Source organism: Arvicanthis niloticus, chromosome 24 (genome assembly GCF_011762505.2).
Source record: "Arvicanthis niloticus isolate mArvNil1 chromosome 24, mArvNil1.pat.X, whole genome shotgun sequence".
Lineage (NCBI taxonomy): Eukaryota > Metazoa > Chordata > Mammalia > Rodentia > Muridae > Arvicanthis > Arvicanthis niloticus.
The window spans coordinates 39161918-39182156 of NC_133432.1; the positions used below are offsets into that span (position 1 = coordinate 39161918).

At 44.0% G+C, this 20239-nt stretch overlaps 1 protein-coding gene across 2 annotated transcripts in view; it reads left to right on the plus strand.

Moving 5' to 3' along the window:
* Positions 1–808: 808 nt before the first annotated feature.
* Stard13 (StAR related lipid transfer domain containing 13) overlaps positions 809–20239 on the plus strand; it is a 207676-nt gene continuing 188245 nt past the window's right edge. The window contains exon 1 of one of the 2 annotated variants that reach the window (XM_076923823.1): positions 809–1067. In XM_076923823.1, coding sequence (XP_076779938.1) covers positions 944–1067 — 124 coding nt within the window. In that variant the 5' untranslated portion in view covers positions 809–943. The remainder of the gene's footprint in view (positions 1068–20239) is intronic. The other variant, XM_076923825.1, reaches the window with a different exon arrangement.

Genomic DNA, 20239 nt, shown 5'->3' on the forward strand with positions numbered 1-20239 from the left:
TTTGTTTATTACTTATTTGTTTATTTATTATTTACTTGTGGTTGTTTTAAGACAGCATTTCACTTTATAGCCCAGGCTGGCCTCACGTACTCCAGGAAATTCTCCTGCCTCAGCCCCCTGAATGATGGGGTTACAGGTTTGAGCCAGCCTGGCTTGTCTTTGCCTTCTTAAATAAAAAGTTTGAAGCCCAGGAAACTTGGTCATTCCTCACCTCAATGGAGAAGCAACGAAGTGATCGTTTTCTTAAAGACCGCGGTGTATTTGTTTAAAACCAACACAATTCATTTGCTCTCATTTCATGCAAATGGACTCGGTGTTATGTCTGATTCTGAGTATACTGTTCACTTTTGGTTAGTATACTGAAGGTTCTTCTAGTTGCCATTTTACTCCCTGTATTTCCCATTTCTTTGGCGGCATACAGATATATGGGCTCCCCAGTACACTTCACGGTCAGTGTAGATTGTACTCTGAAAATTCTTTCATGTTGTTGGAACCAGGAAGGGACTGCATAACTCAAAGACACACATGTGTAAAACCCCCGGAAGGTCAGCTTGGCTCAGTGCAAGTGATTTAAATTCTGAACTCTTGAGAGTCTTGGGCACTGACTGCTGCTGTATCAAAGCTCTGTGTCAGAGTGGGGTTGGTAAGCGATGCGGAAAACCAGGAAACAGAGGGCTATGGCACAGTCCCTAACTTTAGGATGAGAGCAAACGACCTGGAGCGGGCTGTCAGCCTGGGCTAGGGTGCAGGGAGGAGCCGGGGAGGGAGGGAAGGAAAGAGGGAGGACGCAGCAGGAGAGGGGAGAGGGGCTGGCGGAGCGCAGAGGCCGCCTCGCAGGGCGCCTGGAGGGCACACCGGGTCCCGCGTGGCCGAGCGTCCCAACGCCCGAGGCGGTGCGAGTGGCGGCGGCCAGGCTGCCCCGCGCTATGAGGACGCGTCTGAGATGAGCAGCCCACGCAGAGCGGTGTACGCGCCTCTCCGGAGATCGCTAAGCGAGCAGCTGCGGGACTCCAGCGCCAGAGCCTGGGATCTGCTGTGGAGGAACGTCCGCGAGCGGCGGCTGGCAGGTCAGTGTCCCGGGGTCCTGGGTGCGGGATCTGACCAGCCAGATCGGGCACAGTGCCTGACAGCTGGGCTGTGCGCGGACCACAGGGTCCTCCTCCACTCGGGCGGGCGCAAAGGTAGCTGTGGCTGCGTCCGAGATTGGCATTTCCACGTGGCTCGTCCCCCTGAGTGCTGGTGAGGGCGGCGCGGCCCGGCAAGAGACCAGAAGTTTGGAGGGAGACAGGTGAACAGTTGCTGAAAGCAACCAACCATCCACCACCCAGATGCTTTCGAGATCCAAGTGTCCATGTAGGAACTGCCAGAGAAAGACTTAGGAATCCATTGCCCCAGGGTCGAAGGAGGAGAACTGATTATTCCTAGGGGTTCTTAAGAACGTTTGCTTTTTTTAACCCACACCCAGCCTGTGTGCTGTGGCCTCAGGTGTGTGTCAGTTTTGCAGGGGCCATTCTCTATCTCCTGATGGGGACACACGCACAGTGAGTGGTCTGGGCTCTCCACCCCTGAAGTCATTGCATTACACCTGTCCGGTGAGACAAAATCGCTGACTCCACGGGCAGTCAGTGGCAGAGGCCTCCTTTGCCTGGTGGGGAGCTGGCAGAAGATGCTTCAGGAATTTTTGAGAGGTGTGACTGGAAGGGTTTCTGAGATGATCTTGTCTTGTCTTCTGAGCTGTGGAAGGGAAATCTAGAAGGAAAGATATAAAGCCTGGCAGAAGGAAAGGATGTCACAGGTGAAAGAGGCTTGACCTTTGAACTCCTCCTCATTTCCCTATTTAACCTGCAGAACACATCTTCCTGTCCCCGTCCCGCCCTCCCCTCATCCCCACCCCCACCCCCAAGAGCCAGGCCATCACATTCCCCCTATGGCTTAAAGAATTCTGGGTGAGATGCCCCAGCCCAGGTCACTTTGAAGAGAACACTTATCAAACTAACTCAGAAGGAAGGTATTGCAAATGATTCTGACACTCAGTGTAGTAAGGCATTAAAGTTTACTCACATTTTCTCTCCAGCACAGTGGCTCCATTTAGTAAACACCCAAGGAAAAAAACCCAGAGTTTTTAGTCAGGACCCAGAAATAAATTGTGGTCACTCAGTAATTTTGACTGTTGATCTTTAAAGACCTTTAGACACATGGTAGACCCCAGTGCGTAAGAACACAACCCATCCCGTCCCATCCCGAACCTTCCCGCCCCTGTGAGCGGGAAGTCTTGTTTTCATATTATGTTACATTGTAGAATCTGTAGGATAGATGGTGTCAGGAAGCCTCTGTGGACAAGTGAGCTTGCTGCTTCCTAACTTAAGAATTCTTATTGCAAAGGACTCTTTTGATAGTGTCTGTTGTTTAACCCTGTGGAGTTTGTTAAGTCAGTGGTTCCTCAGAAACAAGGCTCCCTAGAAGGGTTGCCAAGACTGTGCTAGGTTTTCATAGCTGAGACCAAAGATGACTACAACTTCTCCAAAAAGGGAGCTTGGAAGTGAAAACGTTTTGTAAATACTTCACATGTATCTTAGATATTGCTGTCAGAACGGTGGAGGCAGGTTTGGAGATTTCTAAGACCAAGCATATGAAGTTAGATGTTAAGGCTAAACATGGCTTCGGGATGTTAAGTGTGAGAAGAGTTCGCTTGGAGCAGCACAATTATTTTTTTTTCAAAATGGTGGTATGAGATTTTAAAACGTTTAATCAGAATATTAATATCTGCTTACCCATAATCTTCTTACTGTTCTGCTAACAGCAAATGCCAGAAGGTTATTCAACTAGGACCAAACAATTCTCTGTAGAGTGGACTTCAACTCCTGCTTCTCTAAGCTGCTGGGCCCCTTGCCACAAAACCAAGCCAACCCCATGAAGGAGCTTTTAGATGCAAATTGATTTTCTTGGGTTTTCTTGCTAAAGTGGCTAAAATATGGGACTTTGGCCACGAGACACTGAAATACTTAAGTTATTAATGTTGGCATCAATTCCAGGGGAAAGTGCTCTCCGTTGGTGAAAGTCATCTTTATAACACTCAGTTCGAAGTATCAGAATAGCCATCTAGAGGGCTGTGTCCCCAAGAGCATGTGCTCTGGGGGTGGGGGGTGATTATGTAGGACCTCAGTCTTGTTTGTTTGGAATTTTGTTTCTTTTCTTTCCTTTTCTTTTTTTTCTTCTCTTTTCTATCAAATAAGTTTTGTGCAGGCTTCTCTTTAGCTTGCTAGACTTTTCTCCTTTAACCTAGAGGACCAGTGCGACCAGTGCTGAGAGCCTAGCCAGAGTGCCCTGAAAGTACTGGAAGTCCATGTTCTAACTGCACATTTTTTCATGAAATGTCTAGTCAATACAACAGAAAGGAAAAAAAAAAAAAAAAAAAAAAAAAAGTACAACTCAGTGAGAACAAGAAATTAAAGGAGGGCATGATGGCTTGTATGAAGTTGCAGTTCTTATTGTAGGAATTAAGGAAGAACACAAGCAGAGAAAAGCATCTGGAAGAGTCCAGAGTGAACATGACCTGCTGACTGAACAGGGCCATGTGGGAAGAGGAGAAGGGAGAGGGGAGAGCCAGAAGCCAAGAGACCAAGAGAAGAAAGGACCACGTACCCCAAAATGTCTGGGTTTTATAGGAATCAGACAGGGACTGAAGGATGCTGGGAGAAGCTGGAGGCCGTCGTCAGCTTTGCTATGTTAGTAGGCAGCCCAGCCCTTTGTCGTGAGTTTGAGACCTAACACAGGTAGAAGCATGGCAAAGCCTATGGCTTTCTGTACCATGTGATCATACACAATGAGAAGAACACATTTCTTAACATAGGTCGCACTGACATAAACAAAGCAAGTTTTGAAAGGCCCAGAGTGATACTAGTTCCTGTCAAAGAAGGCAGCAGGCGTCCTTCTGGGGCCTGCCAGTTCTGTGGACTGTAGCATCTGAAAGAGCGAGCTCCCAGTAGACAGGCACATTTACCAAATGCATGCTTCCTCTCCACCAGGATTCTAATTCCCATGGGGCCAGCAAGAGTCTTTCCTCATCTGTCACCTCCATAATCATTATACCAGTGGTAATAATTGTTTCATTTCCCAAAAGACGAGGCTGGTTTATCCAAAGCAGGATTCAAATTCAGATCATTAAATATTAGAGGAAATCTATGTCCATACCTTAGGCTTTGAGAAAATATGGAGACTGACTGAGACATTCTATTTACTGCAGTCGGACCTCAAACCTTAACAAAAAGAACCTGCAAATCTGCTACTTCTCTCCTGGACAAGCAAGGATAACCCTGTGCACCTAACCAAGTTTGTCCTCAAACCATCTCACTGTAGTGGTTAATATATTAGCTTATAGGGGTTTGAAACACATCAGTAGTCATACGTCTTGCTTGTTGGGGCCTGTAGGTGTTCACCCCACCCATCACTAGAGCAAGGGCAGCTGTAAACTCTAAATGAACTACCATTTTTTTTTTCCAGGTAGGTGAATGACAGGTCCTTCGGTGGCCCCAGTTCTCCCATCAGCCACTGGGACTTCTCTGTGCCTACATCATTAAGTTCTTCAGGCTGAAGCACACCCATTACCCTCTGGCATTCCTTGTGAGCTTCTTTTCAAATATTAATGACGGAGGAAAATCCCAATGGCTTGTCTACAGCTTCCTTCCCCTTCAGACTGGAAGTCCCTCGGTCTGTTTGACTCTCTTATACTTGCATAGCAATGTTTAAGTAGCTTGTAGGTTAATTGATATCAAGTCTTTGATCTTTTTTTAACAAATAGTCTCATGTTAAATCATTTCTCTGAGCCACAGGAAGTTAAACTGCTGCCAAAAAAATATACTAAGCTAAAACACTGAAAAGTTTCAGCTATGTTAGAAACTCAAGTTTTCCACCAAGTTTCCGTGGGTTCTTGTTAAGACAGGTTCCTTGATTCTCAAAGTCAAGAGCAGTGTTCTACCATATGATGTAAACAGAGACTGGGACTTCAGTGCAAAGCAGGTCGGAGAATAAAGAGTAACCCATTAAATGTTCCTTATTAAAATCTGTGTACGGTGACATCACAAGGACCAGAGGGTCCTGGCAGATCCTTGTCATGTTCTGCTATCTTTGCAGTCTATCACTTTGGTGTAAGGAACAGTTGTAATGTTAGAATGGCGCTTGTGTCCGGGCAGATCATACCAAGCCAGCACAGCTCCAGCGAGAGGTTTATTGGAAGAGAAGGGGAGACGAGAAAAGGATGAAGGGGATTGAAGGAGGAGGAGGAGGAGGAAGAGGAGGAGGAAGAAGAAGAAAAGGAGGAGGTGGAGAAGAAGGAGAAAGGGGGAAGAGGGTCAGGGGGCTCTGCCTTTTATTCCAGCCATGATATAATCACATGCACAGGTCCTTGTCACTTAGGGTGATGTCATCATTGGATTTGGAGGCTCTAGGCTGCTTTTGATGCCAGCATCAGTTATGCTGCTCTCATAAGGTTTTGTGTTTGCTGCCACTGCTGGGACAGCACTGAAATATGCTTAATAGTAACAGTCAGAATCCAAGTCAAAGGGCCAAATCTAAGCAGGGCTTATCGCCTAGATTGGAGTTCTTAACCTTCACTGCCCTCAGGATCAGCTCGGCCTCCAAGAGCATCAGTACCAAGTCCCTCCTTGACCCTCTACTTCGGATGTGGGCTGGTGTTCAGCAGCTGGGGCTGAGAACCACTGATTTATAGTAAGTTCCCTTCATAAACTCATGAATAATAATTAGCTCGTGGAGTGTGGAGCTCAATATAGTACCATTCAAAGCAAGCGGACCTAGCCCAAAATTTAAAATCTGAAACACTCCAAACTGTGAACTTAAAGCAAGCAAACAAAAAAAATATTAACAGAAGACCACAGGTAGAACAAGCCACCCTGTCCTCGTGGGATGCACTGCAATCCAATGTGTGGTCCTTACAGCTCCTTGAGCATCCTGTGGGATGGAAGATTCTGGAGCCCTTTTGGCTGTCATGTATAGCCTTTTATCCAGCATGAAATCATTAAACATATTGAATAAAATTTTATTTAGATGGCACGCATTACATGTATATGAAGCTTGAATTACTTTTATGTTAAGAGAAGGATTTCCAACCCCAAGACTTTTCATTGTGTATATGTGAATATATTTCAAAATCTGGAAAAAAAAAACTGACCAAAATTGCATTGTGGCTAAAAGATAGTCAAAATCTGTTGTAAGCACAGGAGCAAAGTTTTGCTTAAGACAGGTGAGTTTATCCTATTACAGAGCTAGCACAAGCAAAGAAAGAAGTCAGCAGTGGCTGAATAATAATAATTTTTTTTAAAAAAAATGGAAACAACAAGTTAATGACAAGAAATGATGTCAGACACATAGCCAAGATCAAGTTATAGACTTCAGCCAGGGAAAGCATGGATTTACATCTAAAATGGACTTTACAAAGAAAGGGGTAAGACCAAATAAGTTTCCACCAACAGTGGTGCTGCTAAGGCACACGCTGGGCGTGAATGGGGGTGATGGTGGTGGAGGAGGATGGTGGACAGAAAGAGGTGCTAAAAGCGAGGGACATATTAAATGGCCTCAGTGGTGGAGACACCACAGTTGACCTGCAGTTGCTGGAGACAAGGAGCGGTAGGGTTGTGTCAGGACAGGTAACAGAGGGAGACGCTGTTGCCTGAAATGGAGCCACCAGCGGGAGGGCGTAGCAGGAGGAAGAATGAAGAGTTCTCTGTCATGTGTCAGCACCATGAACTCTGAAATGCCTGTCAGACGTGCAAAAACCGAAGAGTTGGGTTACAAACACAGCTTTGAGGTGAAAGTCAGAACTAAAGAAATGGGGTTCAGAGTTACCAACATCTAAAGACTCCATAAAGTTGTGGAACTGGGCGGGCTGCTTAGGAAGAGAATATAAATTAGGGGAGGGGCCATCCTAGGACTTTCCGTATATAGAACAGAACAGTTAGAAAATGAATACCCTTGAGCAATACATTCTTAGGTGCACTAGGACATTAACAATATTGTCTCAAATTCTTCTTTCTTTCAGTAAGATATTGTAAATGAATATTCTTTTATGAAAGATATAATCCTTTGACACTAGAATTGTTCATAAATGTAATGCTATATTCCTCAGTAATAAAATGTGGTTTTAAGTTAAATTTTATGTGACATAATAAAAACCAAAATATTTTAAGCAATCATTTTTAAAAAAATATTCAGGAGGAGCCAGGCATGTATGGTGCACACCTTTAACTCAAGCACTTGGGAGGCGGAGGCGGGTGGATAGCTGAGTTCGAGTGGGCCAACCTGATCTACAAAGTAAGTTCCAGGGTATCTGGGCTACACAGAGAAACCCTGTCTTGAACAGAGCCTTCTCTGGTTACAGTGATTTATGGGGTCCCTGTATAAAACAGAAAAAGAGTTTTATATAGTTTTGTACTGTGCTGGGTAGGCATAGTACAAATGGAAGTTCAAACGGAAGTTCAGTTGGGAAATTTCTGTATATCGACTTTTTCAATGTCGCATCCAGTAACTGACATTATAACTTATATTTTACCCACACACACGTTGGTTAGGATGAAATTTTGCAAAGGAAACGAGGTAGCCAAGAGCCTAAAGTTTTGTGTCAGCAAGGAGATTAGCTTACACTTGACCTAGCTTGACTGCTATCCTCAGGCTAGACCTTGAAGTGAACAGTGTACTCCTGCAACCAGAGTAGAGAAAGGCCATTTTGACTTTTGGTCATTTCTCTGAGGAAGAGAAACAGCTCGTTGTCCGAAGGTCCTCCAGAAAACCTTCAGATATACCCTGTGCTGTGCATCCTGTAGCCTCAGAACCCACGCGTTCCCCTTCGTACTTTTAAAATTTTACGTCAAACACGACCATCAACAGAAATCTGCCTGGTGGCCTTGTGGTTTTCTGGGGATTCGTCCACTAGGAAATTTCTACTCTGTCCTTGTGCAAGTGTGCGATATTACACAATGATAATAAAAGTGGCTTGGAAGGTATCCCAGCATTCCTGAGGTTTATTCAGCCATCGAAGCTGAAGGACAAACTTGTGTGGCACTTTTACAGTCAGCCAATAAGTATTGAGCCAGGAAGGACCATCCTCATTAAAGCACGTGGGGACAGACTTACAGGATACAAGCCTCATTCTATAGTTGTTTCTTTGCAAAGCACATAAGTGTCACTCTGCTGCTTAAGTCACCTTCCTCACATTTTTGGCCCAAAGTGGAGTGAGCTTGCAAAAACTGCAAAGGACAGTACAGACCATGCAGCAACCGCTCAGTATTGCCTCTGCAAACTGCTGCATCGGCTCCCAGTTTCGGGCCAGGTCTTCTCTCAGTCACATTTTTAGCTGTGATAAATCCTCAGGACAGCATGGTTCTGAGCTGCTGTTATATTTCACAATAGAATATATTATCTGATTGCATCATGGCATATGGGGTGTTTTCAAACATCGCTCTCTCTCCCTGCCTGGGGTTAAATGAATAAGGACAATTAGAACACTGGTTCTCAACCAGAGGATTGTGACCCCCTTGGAGGATCGAGTGGCCTAAGATCATCAGAAAATACAGATGTTTGCTTTATCATTCAGTAGCAGAATTAGTTATGAAGCAGCAGCAAAAACAACTTTCCGGTTGGGGTTCACCACGTGAAGAATTAAAGGGTCACGGCATTAGGAAGGCTGGGGATCACTGAGCTAGAGGAAGCCATAAAACACAAGCACATTCACTGACAACGGTACTAAGTTGGAGAGCCTTGGTAGAACCTGGCACAGAACCATTTTCTTCTTGCAACTGGTGGCACTAAGATGACCTGAGTTGGAATCTTTTTTTTTTTTTAAGTTTTTATTGATGAGTTTACATCGTACACCCCAATCCCATGAATCTCTCTGTCCCCTCATACCTGCCCTTAGCCCTTGCAACCATCCACCCAAACACAAACAAACAAAGCATAGGAAACACCTCATCTTGGAAGCTGTAGTGTGTCTGAGTTTGAATCTTAAGTCTGCTAGTAAACTGTAGATTTGGGGTCAAAATTCACCTCAGTGGTCTTGGGTTTCCTTGGCTTCAAAAGAGAGGCTAAGCATAGTACACACTTCTATGTTATCAGGAGAACTGAGTTATCTATGAAAAAAATATAGTCCCACATCTGGTTTCCAATAAATACTACATGTTAGTTTAAGGAAAGGTGTATCTGAGGTATCAGGTGCCAGAGACATAAGATCTTGGTGATAAAAAGATTCTTTTGGCACTAACTTTAGGCCACCAGTCCTTTTCATTCTGAATTAATCTGCTTGTATGTGTGGGTCTCATTAGGAGCTTCCGAGTGTTAGCGCCTTTGACTTTCCTTATTTTCACAGAGCTTCAGTCAGTATGTTGTTAGCATGGGCCGCAGCATCCGAGTCAGGTCCATTGGCATTTTAACATGTCCATTGATTATGCTAAGATTTTGTCTTTTTGAGACAGGATCAGTTTTGATTTGTTTGTAATACTTACCATCGGCTTTGGGATGATACAGCCAAGAGTCATTCATGCCCCTGGCTTACGTGGAGTTGGATGAAAATGGGGTTAAAATAAGAGAGATGTTGAAGTAGACAATCTCTAAGGTCCTGTTTAGCTTTTCAGAAGCCGTGTAGCTGGGCTGAAGTGTTAATTGCACGTTATCTATTCTTTCAGTCCCTCTGGTTTGTGGACAGACGAGAGTAGGGAAAGGCGTAGGAGATAACTCGGGCGGTCCGTGAAATCTCGCCTGGGCAGTTTCAGACTCTTAGCAAGCAGCAGCAGAATCTCACAACAGGTACCTCCTAGAACTGGAACTGCATCTGCCAGAAGCAGAGAAGAAATGTGGAGAGAAGATGCCAGAGTCAAGGGCCTGAATGCACCTCCAAAATCTGCACAACAGACGGGCGGCAGGGCTCAGAGGCCAAGGCACCTGCTGCCAAGTCTGAGGACCTGCGTTCAATCTCCAGAAGCCGCACTGTGGAAAGAGAGAACCCACTCCTGAAATGTATTCTCTGCTCCCCAACCTGGTTGTTCCCACAGTCCCTGCCCTGCAGTTATACAAGGCTGCTTAGCCTCAGGGGCCTACTTCCAGTGCAGAAATCTGAAATCCCACCCTCCTGTCCCAAGCTCATGCACAGTGCCCACCACTTAGCTCAGTGTTCTGGCATTAACATTTTGAAACTCATAAAGATAACTCCCATTTTAATTTTGCACAAGGTCTTACATGATAAATAGTTACGCCCCCAGTGGAAGCCAGGCTCTTACAGAATCGGCCTTTACTTTGTAAATTCACCTTCAAAAGGGTGTTTGTTTCATTTTAGTGTTTGCTGAGTTATTGTCATAATGAAATGAGACACTAACATTACCCTTGATTGTCACGGGGTTATAAGGACTATAGTTTATTAATTACATACGTTGAAGCAAATGTTTTAATTTCTGTTTTTAAGTACGAGGCTTAAAGTATGTCAGGAAATTGGGACAAAGCATAACCCTTGGCATGCTAGACTCTTCAATAAATGTTTTGAAACTTCTTAATTAAGCTGGTCCTTGATTAAATATTTACTTATTTTTACAATGCCCATAACAGATTAATTCATTAAATCACTTCTATTGAAACCATTAAAGCTGCTTCCTGTGCAGTGTTCACCTGTGGTTTTCTTACCAAGAAAAGGAAATTAGCAGCAGCAGTAAAGCCTCATTTATCACCAGAGACTTTCAGGATCTCTTTGCCAACATTTGATTTTGTCGTAGTGCCCGTCTGCCCCTGGAAAGAGTATTGATGGAGTCAGATCTCACTTGTTACATAGGTGAAATCTTCCTTTACTATCAGCAGCTACACCTTGAACTACTTGTTTGCTACTATATATTTAAAAAAAGATGTGATTATTTCTGACTAATTAAGAAAATAAGAGCGTGGACTGAAGAGAGATGGCTCAGTGGTTAGAGCTCTGGCTGCTCTCGCAGGGGGAGGAGGAGGAGGACCTGGGTTCTCAGCACCCATGTGGTGGCTCACAGCTATCTATAACTCCAGTCCCAGAGGATCTGATGCCCTCTTCTGGCATTTCCTGATATCTGTATGCACACAGTAATGTACGTATAAGCAGGCAAAACATTCAGAATGAACTGATCTTTAAAATTGAGAGTGTTATGTTTGTTCTTGGCCTGTATCATCTAAGAACATATTTAAATGCCTCTGAATAGTCACAGAAGGAGGCAGGCAGATCTAACCAGCTTACTGTAGACATTACCAGAAAGCTGACCTTCCCGGCACTAGGACCCTGGCCCTCAGGTGGACACGCTCCATGAAGAGACACTAGTGACAGTGGCTTTTGTGGATCCAGTTCTGAGCACAAGGGAAGTATGAAATGGCCGCTTTCCAGAACACCTCTAACAAGTTTGATATTCTAGATGAGGTCTAATAAATGTGCAGTAAATCAGATGGCCGTAGCAGCACTGTCGTTACTTACAAATTGAACCATAGGACCCCATAGGACCGCTGTTGGAAGGTCTCCTGGATTCACGCTTGGATCTAATGATGGACTTTCACGGCTCCGTCTGTCTCTGGGCCTCATGCTGTCCACAGAGGCGCGACAGCTTCCCTAGCTTAGCACCAGGGGTAGAGGTGAGCTTTGTGCTCTCAATCCGTGTGTGCACTCATGATATCTGTTGTGGTAAATATTAATTGGAGGTTCCGACCCCACCCTTGATATTCAGTTCCCAAATAAAAGACACACAATTTTATACTTATAATAAGCCGTAAAAGACTAGAGCTGGGCTGCTATCAACCCTCTATGCTATTCTGTCAATAACCCTGAGATATAACTTGCCATGTTCCACCTGGGCTGTTTTTACTCCAATTGGCCAGCCATCATGGACATGCGCTCATGGTCTACCTACCCAATGGCGTCTCTTCTTCTCCCTTCTCCTCTTCTCTCTCCTCTTTGTGGTCTCTGCCTCAGAACCCAAGCCCAGCAACTGAAACTCCACCTACCTCTCTTCTGCCCAATTATAGGCTATTGGTACTTTTACTTAACCAATAGTTTTAGATTAAGAAGCAAAGTAATATAGCATCACTTGGTATACTTGATGAGGAGAGCCTGACCCCTGAGGATCTCCTCATCAGTGAGCAACCAGATCTTGGGGGCCTGTATTTAGCATTACAATATGTAACAACAGATGACAGATGTCATTCCATTAACAGCTACCTTGTAATGTGTCCTACTGAGTGTCAAATACCAAGCTAAACATTTCCCTTCTTTTCTTACTTAGTGTCCAGACATCCTGTAGGAACCACCAGGATAACTGTTAACACACACAGAATTTATTGCCTTTCAGTAAAAAGCTTCTTCACAAGCCAATGATGCAGACAGAGGTACAGAGAAAAAGCAACCTCTGGGCATGGGCTCAGTGAATACAATCTGGCCCTGGGCAGTTTCAGCCTCATGATACCTGTAAATACTTTGTTTGGGGTCCAGCCCTATAGTTGCATGTTCTATTGTCTTCCTCATGTCATAGTGGAGAAGCCAATTCAAGTGACTTGCTCAACACACACATTTGTGAGACTCAGAGGGTCCAAAGACCCAGACCCTATTCCTAGCCTCTAGCACTGAAGGAGTCGTGACATTTCACAGGCGTCCTGGAGACAAGGGAGGAAGGACTACTTCCAGAGTCCTGTGCCACAGCTGCTTCAAGACAACCCAGGAAGTAGCTGAGGGAGTTGTCCATGGCATTTCAGCATCTTTGGGTTTCTACAGTAATAATGACGATGATTCACAATGACCTTGAACATCTATATAGTGCTTTTCAGCTCTATGTTTGTTCATTACCAGAAAAGTAGCTGAAAAACTCAATAGGTTCTCACAAAGATCCTCATGGGTGGGGGGGGGGGGCATATGGGCACAATGGTCTCTAGTACATTAATCGTACAGTGGAAGAAAAGAATGTTCACATGACTCCCAAAGGTCCCATGGCCAGTGAATGGCAGAGGGAATTTGAATTCAAGCTTCTACCCCAAGCTTGCTCATCTAGTCACCATTGGCCATGTGTGCTCAGCTCTGTCCATGTCAGTCAGTTGCTGTCTATTGAACCCATCCATAGCTTCCAAACAGGACAGCACACCAGACCTGTTGGTAAGGTTTCCTGAAATCCAGGCCATGGGAGAAGGAGGTTGTGTGTGTGTGTGTTTTAAAAGATTGTCTCTTTGTTTATAGACTGCCGGGTACTATCTTCACTCTGGGTGTGACTGGAATGGCTCTGCATGGTAATGGCTGCTTCAGGTCCTGCCAGTATTATCTTCAAGATCTGATGACTGACATGCCTTGTGCTACCCAGGATCTGATGGATTCACTAGTGTCATTATGCCAATGTTCACTTTATTTTCTAGCCTCTTTCTCATCTTATAACTAAAGGAAATGAACTACTGTTATTGTACGTGTTGTGTGACACTGTTTCTGGGGAGACACAAACATCTACTCACCCCATAAGGAACCAATGGCAGACCTCTGGCTTCTAGGTAGCTTGGCTCCCCTGAAAATGTTTCTCTAAAGCCTTTACTACCTATATAATAACTTTGTATAGGGAGGGGCCTAGTTATTCTGCTCAGTCTCAGGAATTTCCTGAAGCTTTTGAGTTATCTACTTCTCCCGACAGATTGCTTCACCTTGCTTTAGCACATTCTGTGTCTTTAGGAGCTTTCCCTTAAAGATGGAAGGTTTTATCTTTGGAGGAAATTGTTACATACAGGACAAGGTGAAGAAAATGGACCAGCCCTGGTTGACATTTAATTAAGTAAGTGTCTCATTTATCTTCTGTCTAAGATGCAAAAGTTTCTTGGGGGCCATTATCAGGTATAATAAAGAAACTAGAGAAAACAACATATCTTTAAAAATTCCCAAATCATAACTTTGTTTTTAGGATATATCAAGATTCCCATTCACATTATTTATTCCACAAATATTTATTAGCACTTGGTAGGGAACATAGCTTCAGATTCTATTGACTTGGTATTGAGCACAACAGATAAAATCAATGCTTTTACATGGCTTCCATTTGATTGGTAGAGACAAAAAATAACAAATACATTATTGTGAGTGTTATAAATATCATGAAGAAAAAAATGTCATGGAACTGGAGACTAGAAGGGGTGCTGATTTGGATCAGAGGGCTGGGGATTCCCCAGTTCTGTTAGTTAAATTCCTGGTATCTTAGGCAATTTGGGTGGATAAACAGAACCACAGACTAGATATAAACACAAGAAATAAAAACAATAGAAGCCAGCAGGTAAGCAAGAAACTTTAAAGGCTTCCCAGAGTGCCCACCTTACTTTATATCTGTCTCACACAAACTGTTTGCTCGCTAGTTTTAAGGCTCAAGACTTGATGAAGGATGTCAAAAATGGTGTGTGACCCTTTGTTACATAAACAGGAGAAATTATTTTAGTTCATTCACTTGGAAACATCTTAAGTGGAATTAACTAAACAAGTCAACGCTCGGATATCCAATTGAAAAAAAAATGTCCCCCAAAGTTGTGCTTAAACATAACTGAAATAATGAATATTACATGTCAGATTATAGGTTGCACTCTGCTTGAGAATAAAAATATGAAAAAGACACAAAGTCTAACCCTCAGTGATGAGTGTAGTGGTCATGGATTGAGAAAGCCGTTGAGGATAAAGTGGGCTTGGTGGAGGAGGAGCCTTAAAATCACAGTCTGTGAAGGGAGGACAGGGTATGTGTAAGGAAGGGCGAAAGGTGACGTCGGGAACCCTTCCATACTGCCAGAACTCAGGCAGAAGCAGGCGCATAGACTGAGACGGGAGAGGCAGGCAAACCACGGGTCTGGCCCTTACACTTTGTCTTCTGCCCATAGCAGATACCTGTAGTCTTTAAATAAATTTGGATTATGGGTGACCCCCAGCTTAATGACTTTCTACTGGTGCAAAGATGACATGCCTTCAATAAAAATCACTCTCCAAGTTATGAGTGCTGCTCTTTTCCTGAGATAGTAGCATGGGGTCTGACTCTCTCTTAAGATCTCTTGATCTTGCTTGAGCAGCAGGCATGAGTGAGCTGGTCCTCCCAGGCATACAGCATCATGGGTGTGGAGTCAACCCATCCTTGACAACAGGTTATTGCCAATGTTGTTGGGTTTTGTTTGTTTGTTTTGCATACTGGTACTTGGAGTTTTCCCATCAACCATTTCCTTGAAACATCCAGCTGTATGTAGGAATGAAGTAGCTTTCACTTCGTTATATAAAACAGATTTTGTGTCAGATGATCGTGCCCAAACATAAGCTAATGTAACTGAGGTATCCTTGATACAAGCATGGTGTTTGGCAGGGTAGGTGTACTACATGCATTTTTAACTTATGATGTGTTTAAGTTCTGATAGGCCATTTGGACATAGCCCTGTGATCTCATCTTAAGTCAAGGTTTATGTACATGTAAATTGTGAGTTTTTTCTTTACTCTGTCATAAGCCTCACAAGTCCCTGTTAATTTTTGAATTTGTGCTTTTAGAAAAATGTGAATGGGTGTTTTGCCCAGCTGTATGTTTGTGTATTAAGTGCATACCTAGTGCCTGAGGAGGCCAGAATAGAGCGTCAGTTCCCCTGAAGCTAATGTTTCAGATGGTTGTGAGCCACAACGTAGATGGTGGGAATTGAACCTGGCTGCTTTGTAAGAACAGTGCTCTGAACCCTTGGGTGTTCTCTCCAGACTCATATCTACACTTTTAAAATGTCTTCATTCAAGAATGAGTCTTACATGGACAGTCACGATGAGCATGAGGTCATCCGTGGCTTATAGAAATGGCTCTTGCTGAGTTAGCATCTGTACATGAGCTCCCAGGGAGCCCTCTCCCTATGCCCAAGGCCTCTTCACTGCTAGCCTGGGAGCAGTTGCTTGGATTTGCAGGTTTGAAGTTAAATAGACTATGGTGGACTTAATATGACTTCCTGATCTATTTTTTCAGGAGGTATTTAGCCAATAGTTACTTTTAAAAGTTCCTTATTGAAAAAGACAGCCTCACTCAGCGGCTGCATGTATTGACTTGAAAACATTTATTGATAACCTGTGTCCCAGGTACTGGATAAATAAAAACAAATAAGCTAACATGCATTCTTTCAATGTGTTGGTAAATGTTAATGACTTCTTAAATTTATTGTGAGACGCTCTCTAATCCTATGATTTACTATAATCCCAGAAGTGGCCTAATTTTCTTTTAGTTCTTTGATTATGCATTAGTTCAACTTCTCTTAGAAAGCTGAATTAATGTTTGTAACATCCTGACAAGAGTCCAGGGGAGGGGAGAGAAGCCAGAAGAAAAGTTCTAATTCATGGTGTACAATTCCAGTTCCAGAGTCTTCCCTGAACAGCTGCATTGTAACACTTGCCCTTTGTGTTCACGTGATTGCTCTCTGGAGTCCTCAGACATCCATGGTCGCCCGAGGGCCTCTCAAATGTCACCAGGGCAGCAACAAAGTGGCACGCATGAAGTAGCTGCTCTGTGGAGTTCTTGAGGAGAAGCATTGAATTGGATTCTTGCATCACAAATTATCTGCATATGAAAGGCTCTAGACTGTTAGTGGAAAACTGAAAACAGTGTGGAGCTTGATCCCACCCGTCACTACTAAGTCACCGCCCCCTCGCCTTTAGAGATCTGGTTGTGACCTTGTCCTCAGCTGGGAATGTGGGAAACAACCCTGCTGTACTTATGACCCCAAGGGAATCATGGGCTAAATTTGGGAATCTGCTGAGACGATGCGAGACAAAGTCCTATCTATCTTAGACCGCCATTCCCCTTACTTTCTCTCAAAAAGATTAATGAATTTCTCCACTGGCCAAAACCATTTCCTTCCCCAATAGAGAACCTAGCAAAACCCTCAAGAGTTACTGATTGGTCCTCGCTTTGGGCAGGAGGACCTACCCAGCCTGCCATCTGCACCATGTTGATTCATCCTAATGGCTCGTCACTAACACCTTCATTTTATATGAAATCCTTTAGACTCTACAATGTTATATGACTGCAGGCCTGGCTTCCAAAAGATTTAACCAGCTGATCTGCCCCACGGGTCCTCAGAACTCTAAGTATTGGTGTAGGGGAAACTACTTCATAACATGTCAGATACAGTGATTATGAACCTCCTGGTTCATCCAAAATAAAGCAAAACAAAAAACAAACAAACAAAAAGCCACAGAGAGGAATCCTTTATTGGAAGAAAGAAACTTGCCACAGAATCCTGGAGAGGCCGCATGTGAAGAATAAACAACATGCAGTGTATTAACCAAGGTCCAGCCAAAATAAGGTAGATCCCTATTCCGCTGAAAGGCTGCATACAGGTGACATCACTCTCTTACCCCCTTCCCCTAACAGTGTGTGACGTTCCTCTCTGGGAACTGCCAGCTTTCAAACCATACAGGGATATAATTCTCACTCCCTTCTGGTATGATTTCAGTTTTGTATTCCCAGTGATTAACTGCACTCTTTTCACCAGACTCGACCCGGAAAGACCTAATTATCTTAAAGAAAGCCCAGGCTCACGGAGCAGAGATGTGGCATCGTTGCAATGTGTTTCAAAGGGAAACTTTCCCCTTCTTTAAAAGTTTTATCTATTCCTTTACAATGATAACAGCAGCATGTTGAATACTGAAAAGTCATCCTTGGAGACCACTGATACTTGTAAAGTATACTCAAGAAAATGTCACAAAAATGTTTTTAGGCACCCATCAGTATGGTCTCTCAAGGAAAATCTTTTTGATGGAGATAACATATATATATATATATATGCGTGAGTGTGTATGGCGGTTATATGTATTTAAAAATACAATATTGCTGTAAAATCACATATACAATGCAGTATGCTAAACCAGAAGCAATCATCAATACCCAACTTTCTCAGGCACACCACCAAAGATTTTTACAATAACTGCTTCTTTTTTTTTTTCCTTTTAACCAGCAGTATCCCAAGCATATATGTCAGCAAATGTAATACTTATAATCCCAGCGGGTCATAGTTACATTCATTTTATTTGCTTGGTCCAATCAAAGTTCATTCAAGTAGGAGAACCTGAGCAAGAGCTTTAGGCGGCCTTCTACCCAGTCACAAAGCACCAAGGAGTGAGTTTTCCTCAAATGAGGTGAAGTAAACAAACAGAGAGAAAGTGTGAACACTCAGTAAGTCAGGCATTGATGGGTTGCCAGCACTCCTGTGAGTCCTCTGTATGCTTGGGTCTTGTGTCCATGAATTCTACCAACCACAGATTAAAATTACCAGAAGAAAACGAAATTTGAATTTGCTTCATGGGGAAAACTTGGTGCCTGGAGCCTTTGTGAGTGAAAGGTTGTACAGACCGACCCAGCAGCAGCCAACACAGCATCCCCTCAGAGGCTGGGAGAGGACTGTGTTCCTAAGATAATAAATAGTAAGATGGTGGAGACACTTAGGCAAAGTCACTTTATTGATAACCAGGTTTTTAGTATAAAAGAAGCACTCTGCCCTTTTAGTGCACACAATTAGCGAGGAAAATCGGCCAGATGGAGGTCCAGGAGCCTACATTTAAAACACATGTTCCAGGAAATTAAGAGACAATCAATCCATAGTCCCTCTATGAAAACACCCTTTTGTCCCTAAACAGATGCCCTGAACATGGTTTCCTCATGCTTTTCCTCCCTAACTGATTGACCACAGGAAGAAACCAAGGACAATACTTAAAGCCAGGGAACATGGCAGATAGACTGTCATATCTGGTTGACCTTACTTTATCTCAAAACGAGGCACGCTGAAATCTCATTTCAAATTTAGCCTCTCGCCTTGTAACGCTTGGTGACTGTGAGGTGTCCAACTAAGAGATTCAAGCACTTGGGACAAACCTCCCCAGGACTTTGCTAGCCCAGGCAGGCCGCCAGCATGATGCCAGGTGCTCTGAGGGAGGTTTCCTGTTTATTCCTGTTACTTATTTAAAATGGTTTTCTGCATCCTGTGATTCCCAGTGGCTTTGCAAGGGATTTCTTGTATTTGTCCCTGCTGAACTCAAGGTTTGTGTTCTCAGAGGAAAGGGAGGGGTGTAAACCTCCTTCACACTCTTCAGAAGTTGATGACTTATAATTCTGTTAGGTTCACCTTTCTGCTTCTCACTTGGGCTTCATGAGACCATCCAAGGCCAGAACACTGCTAATGTCGGACAGTTGTCCCAGGAGGTGGTGTCTGACCTGGGCCTCCACCCCCTTGCCTGTACCCCATGCTTCCCCCTTGCCTGTACCCCATGCTTCCCCCTTGCCTGTACCCCATGCTTCCCCCTTGCCTGTACCCCATGCTTCCTCACTTTTACCTTTGGTGCTTAATATTTACATAATTCAATTCCCCTGGTAAGGAGATTGAAAGAAAAGTGAAGGTAGTTCACATTTTTCTTTAAAATAATTTGGATAAGCCAAACATGCCCACAGGTTTAACACTTGGCAAACTGAAGCGGGAGCGTTGTCAGAATTCAGTGTCGGCCTGGACTACCGTGAGTTTCAGGACAGCCAGGGTGACACAGAGACTCTGTCTCTAACAAGATCAAAAGTCCACCATTCTAAAAGTTTCTCTCCTCTCTCTCTCTCTCTCTCTCTCTCTCTCTCTCTCTCTCATTTCTTCTCTTTGTATAGAACACTTGGGTTTCTGGAAGCAGAATACCCAAAAATCCCTCTTCCTCTTGGTTCCCCGTAGTGGCCAAAGCGAGGCCAAGGCTGAAGCTAGGCTCAGCCAAGCCTTCCCTTAAGCCTCCAGTTACAAGCAGCAGCTAGGTAGGGAGACGGACAGCAACCAACCTAAAACTTAGAGGCAGCATCCTTTCCATTGTGTGGGGAGGGGGTTGAGTAAATGAGGAAGGGAGGGAGAGGGACGGAGGGAGGGAGAAAGGAGGAGGGAGGGAGAGACAGAATAAAGTTGGATGGCAGTAAAAACAGTCTTAGGGTACGTACATGAACAAAGGGCAGGTAGGAATGGCGGCTTCACTCCACAACCTGGAGAAGCACCCATATCCAGAACAGTAAGTTTTGGGGGAACACGCCATGGATGCAGACTGACTATGACCCCCCCACGGTGCCTAGGAGGGATGTAGACTGACTATGACCCTCACGGTGCCCAGGAGGCACATATCTGTTAACTATCGAAGGGACGTTCCGTCAGATTTTGGTCACTCAGATATCTTAATCCTCTGTAAATACATAAACATATACATCGTTTTCTT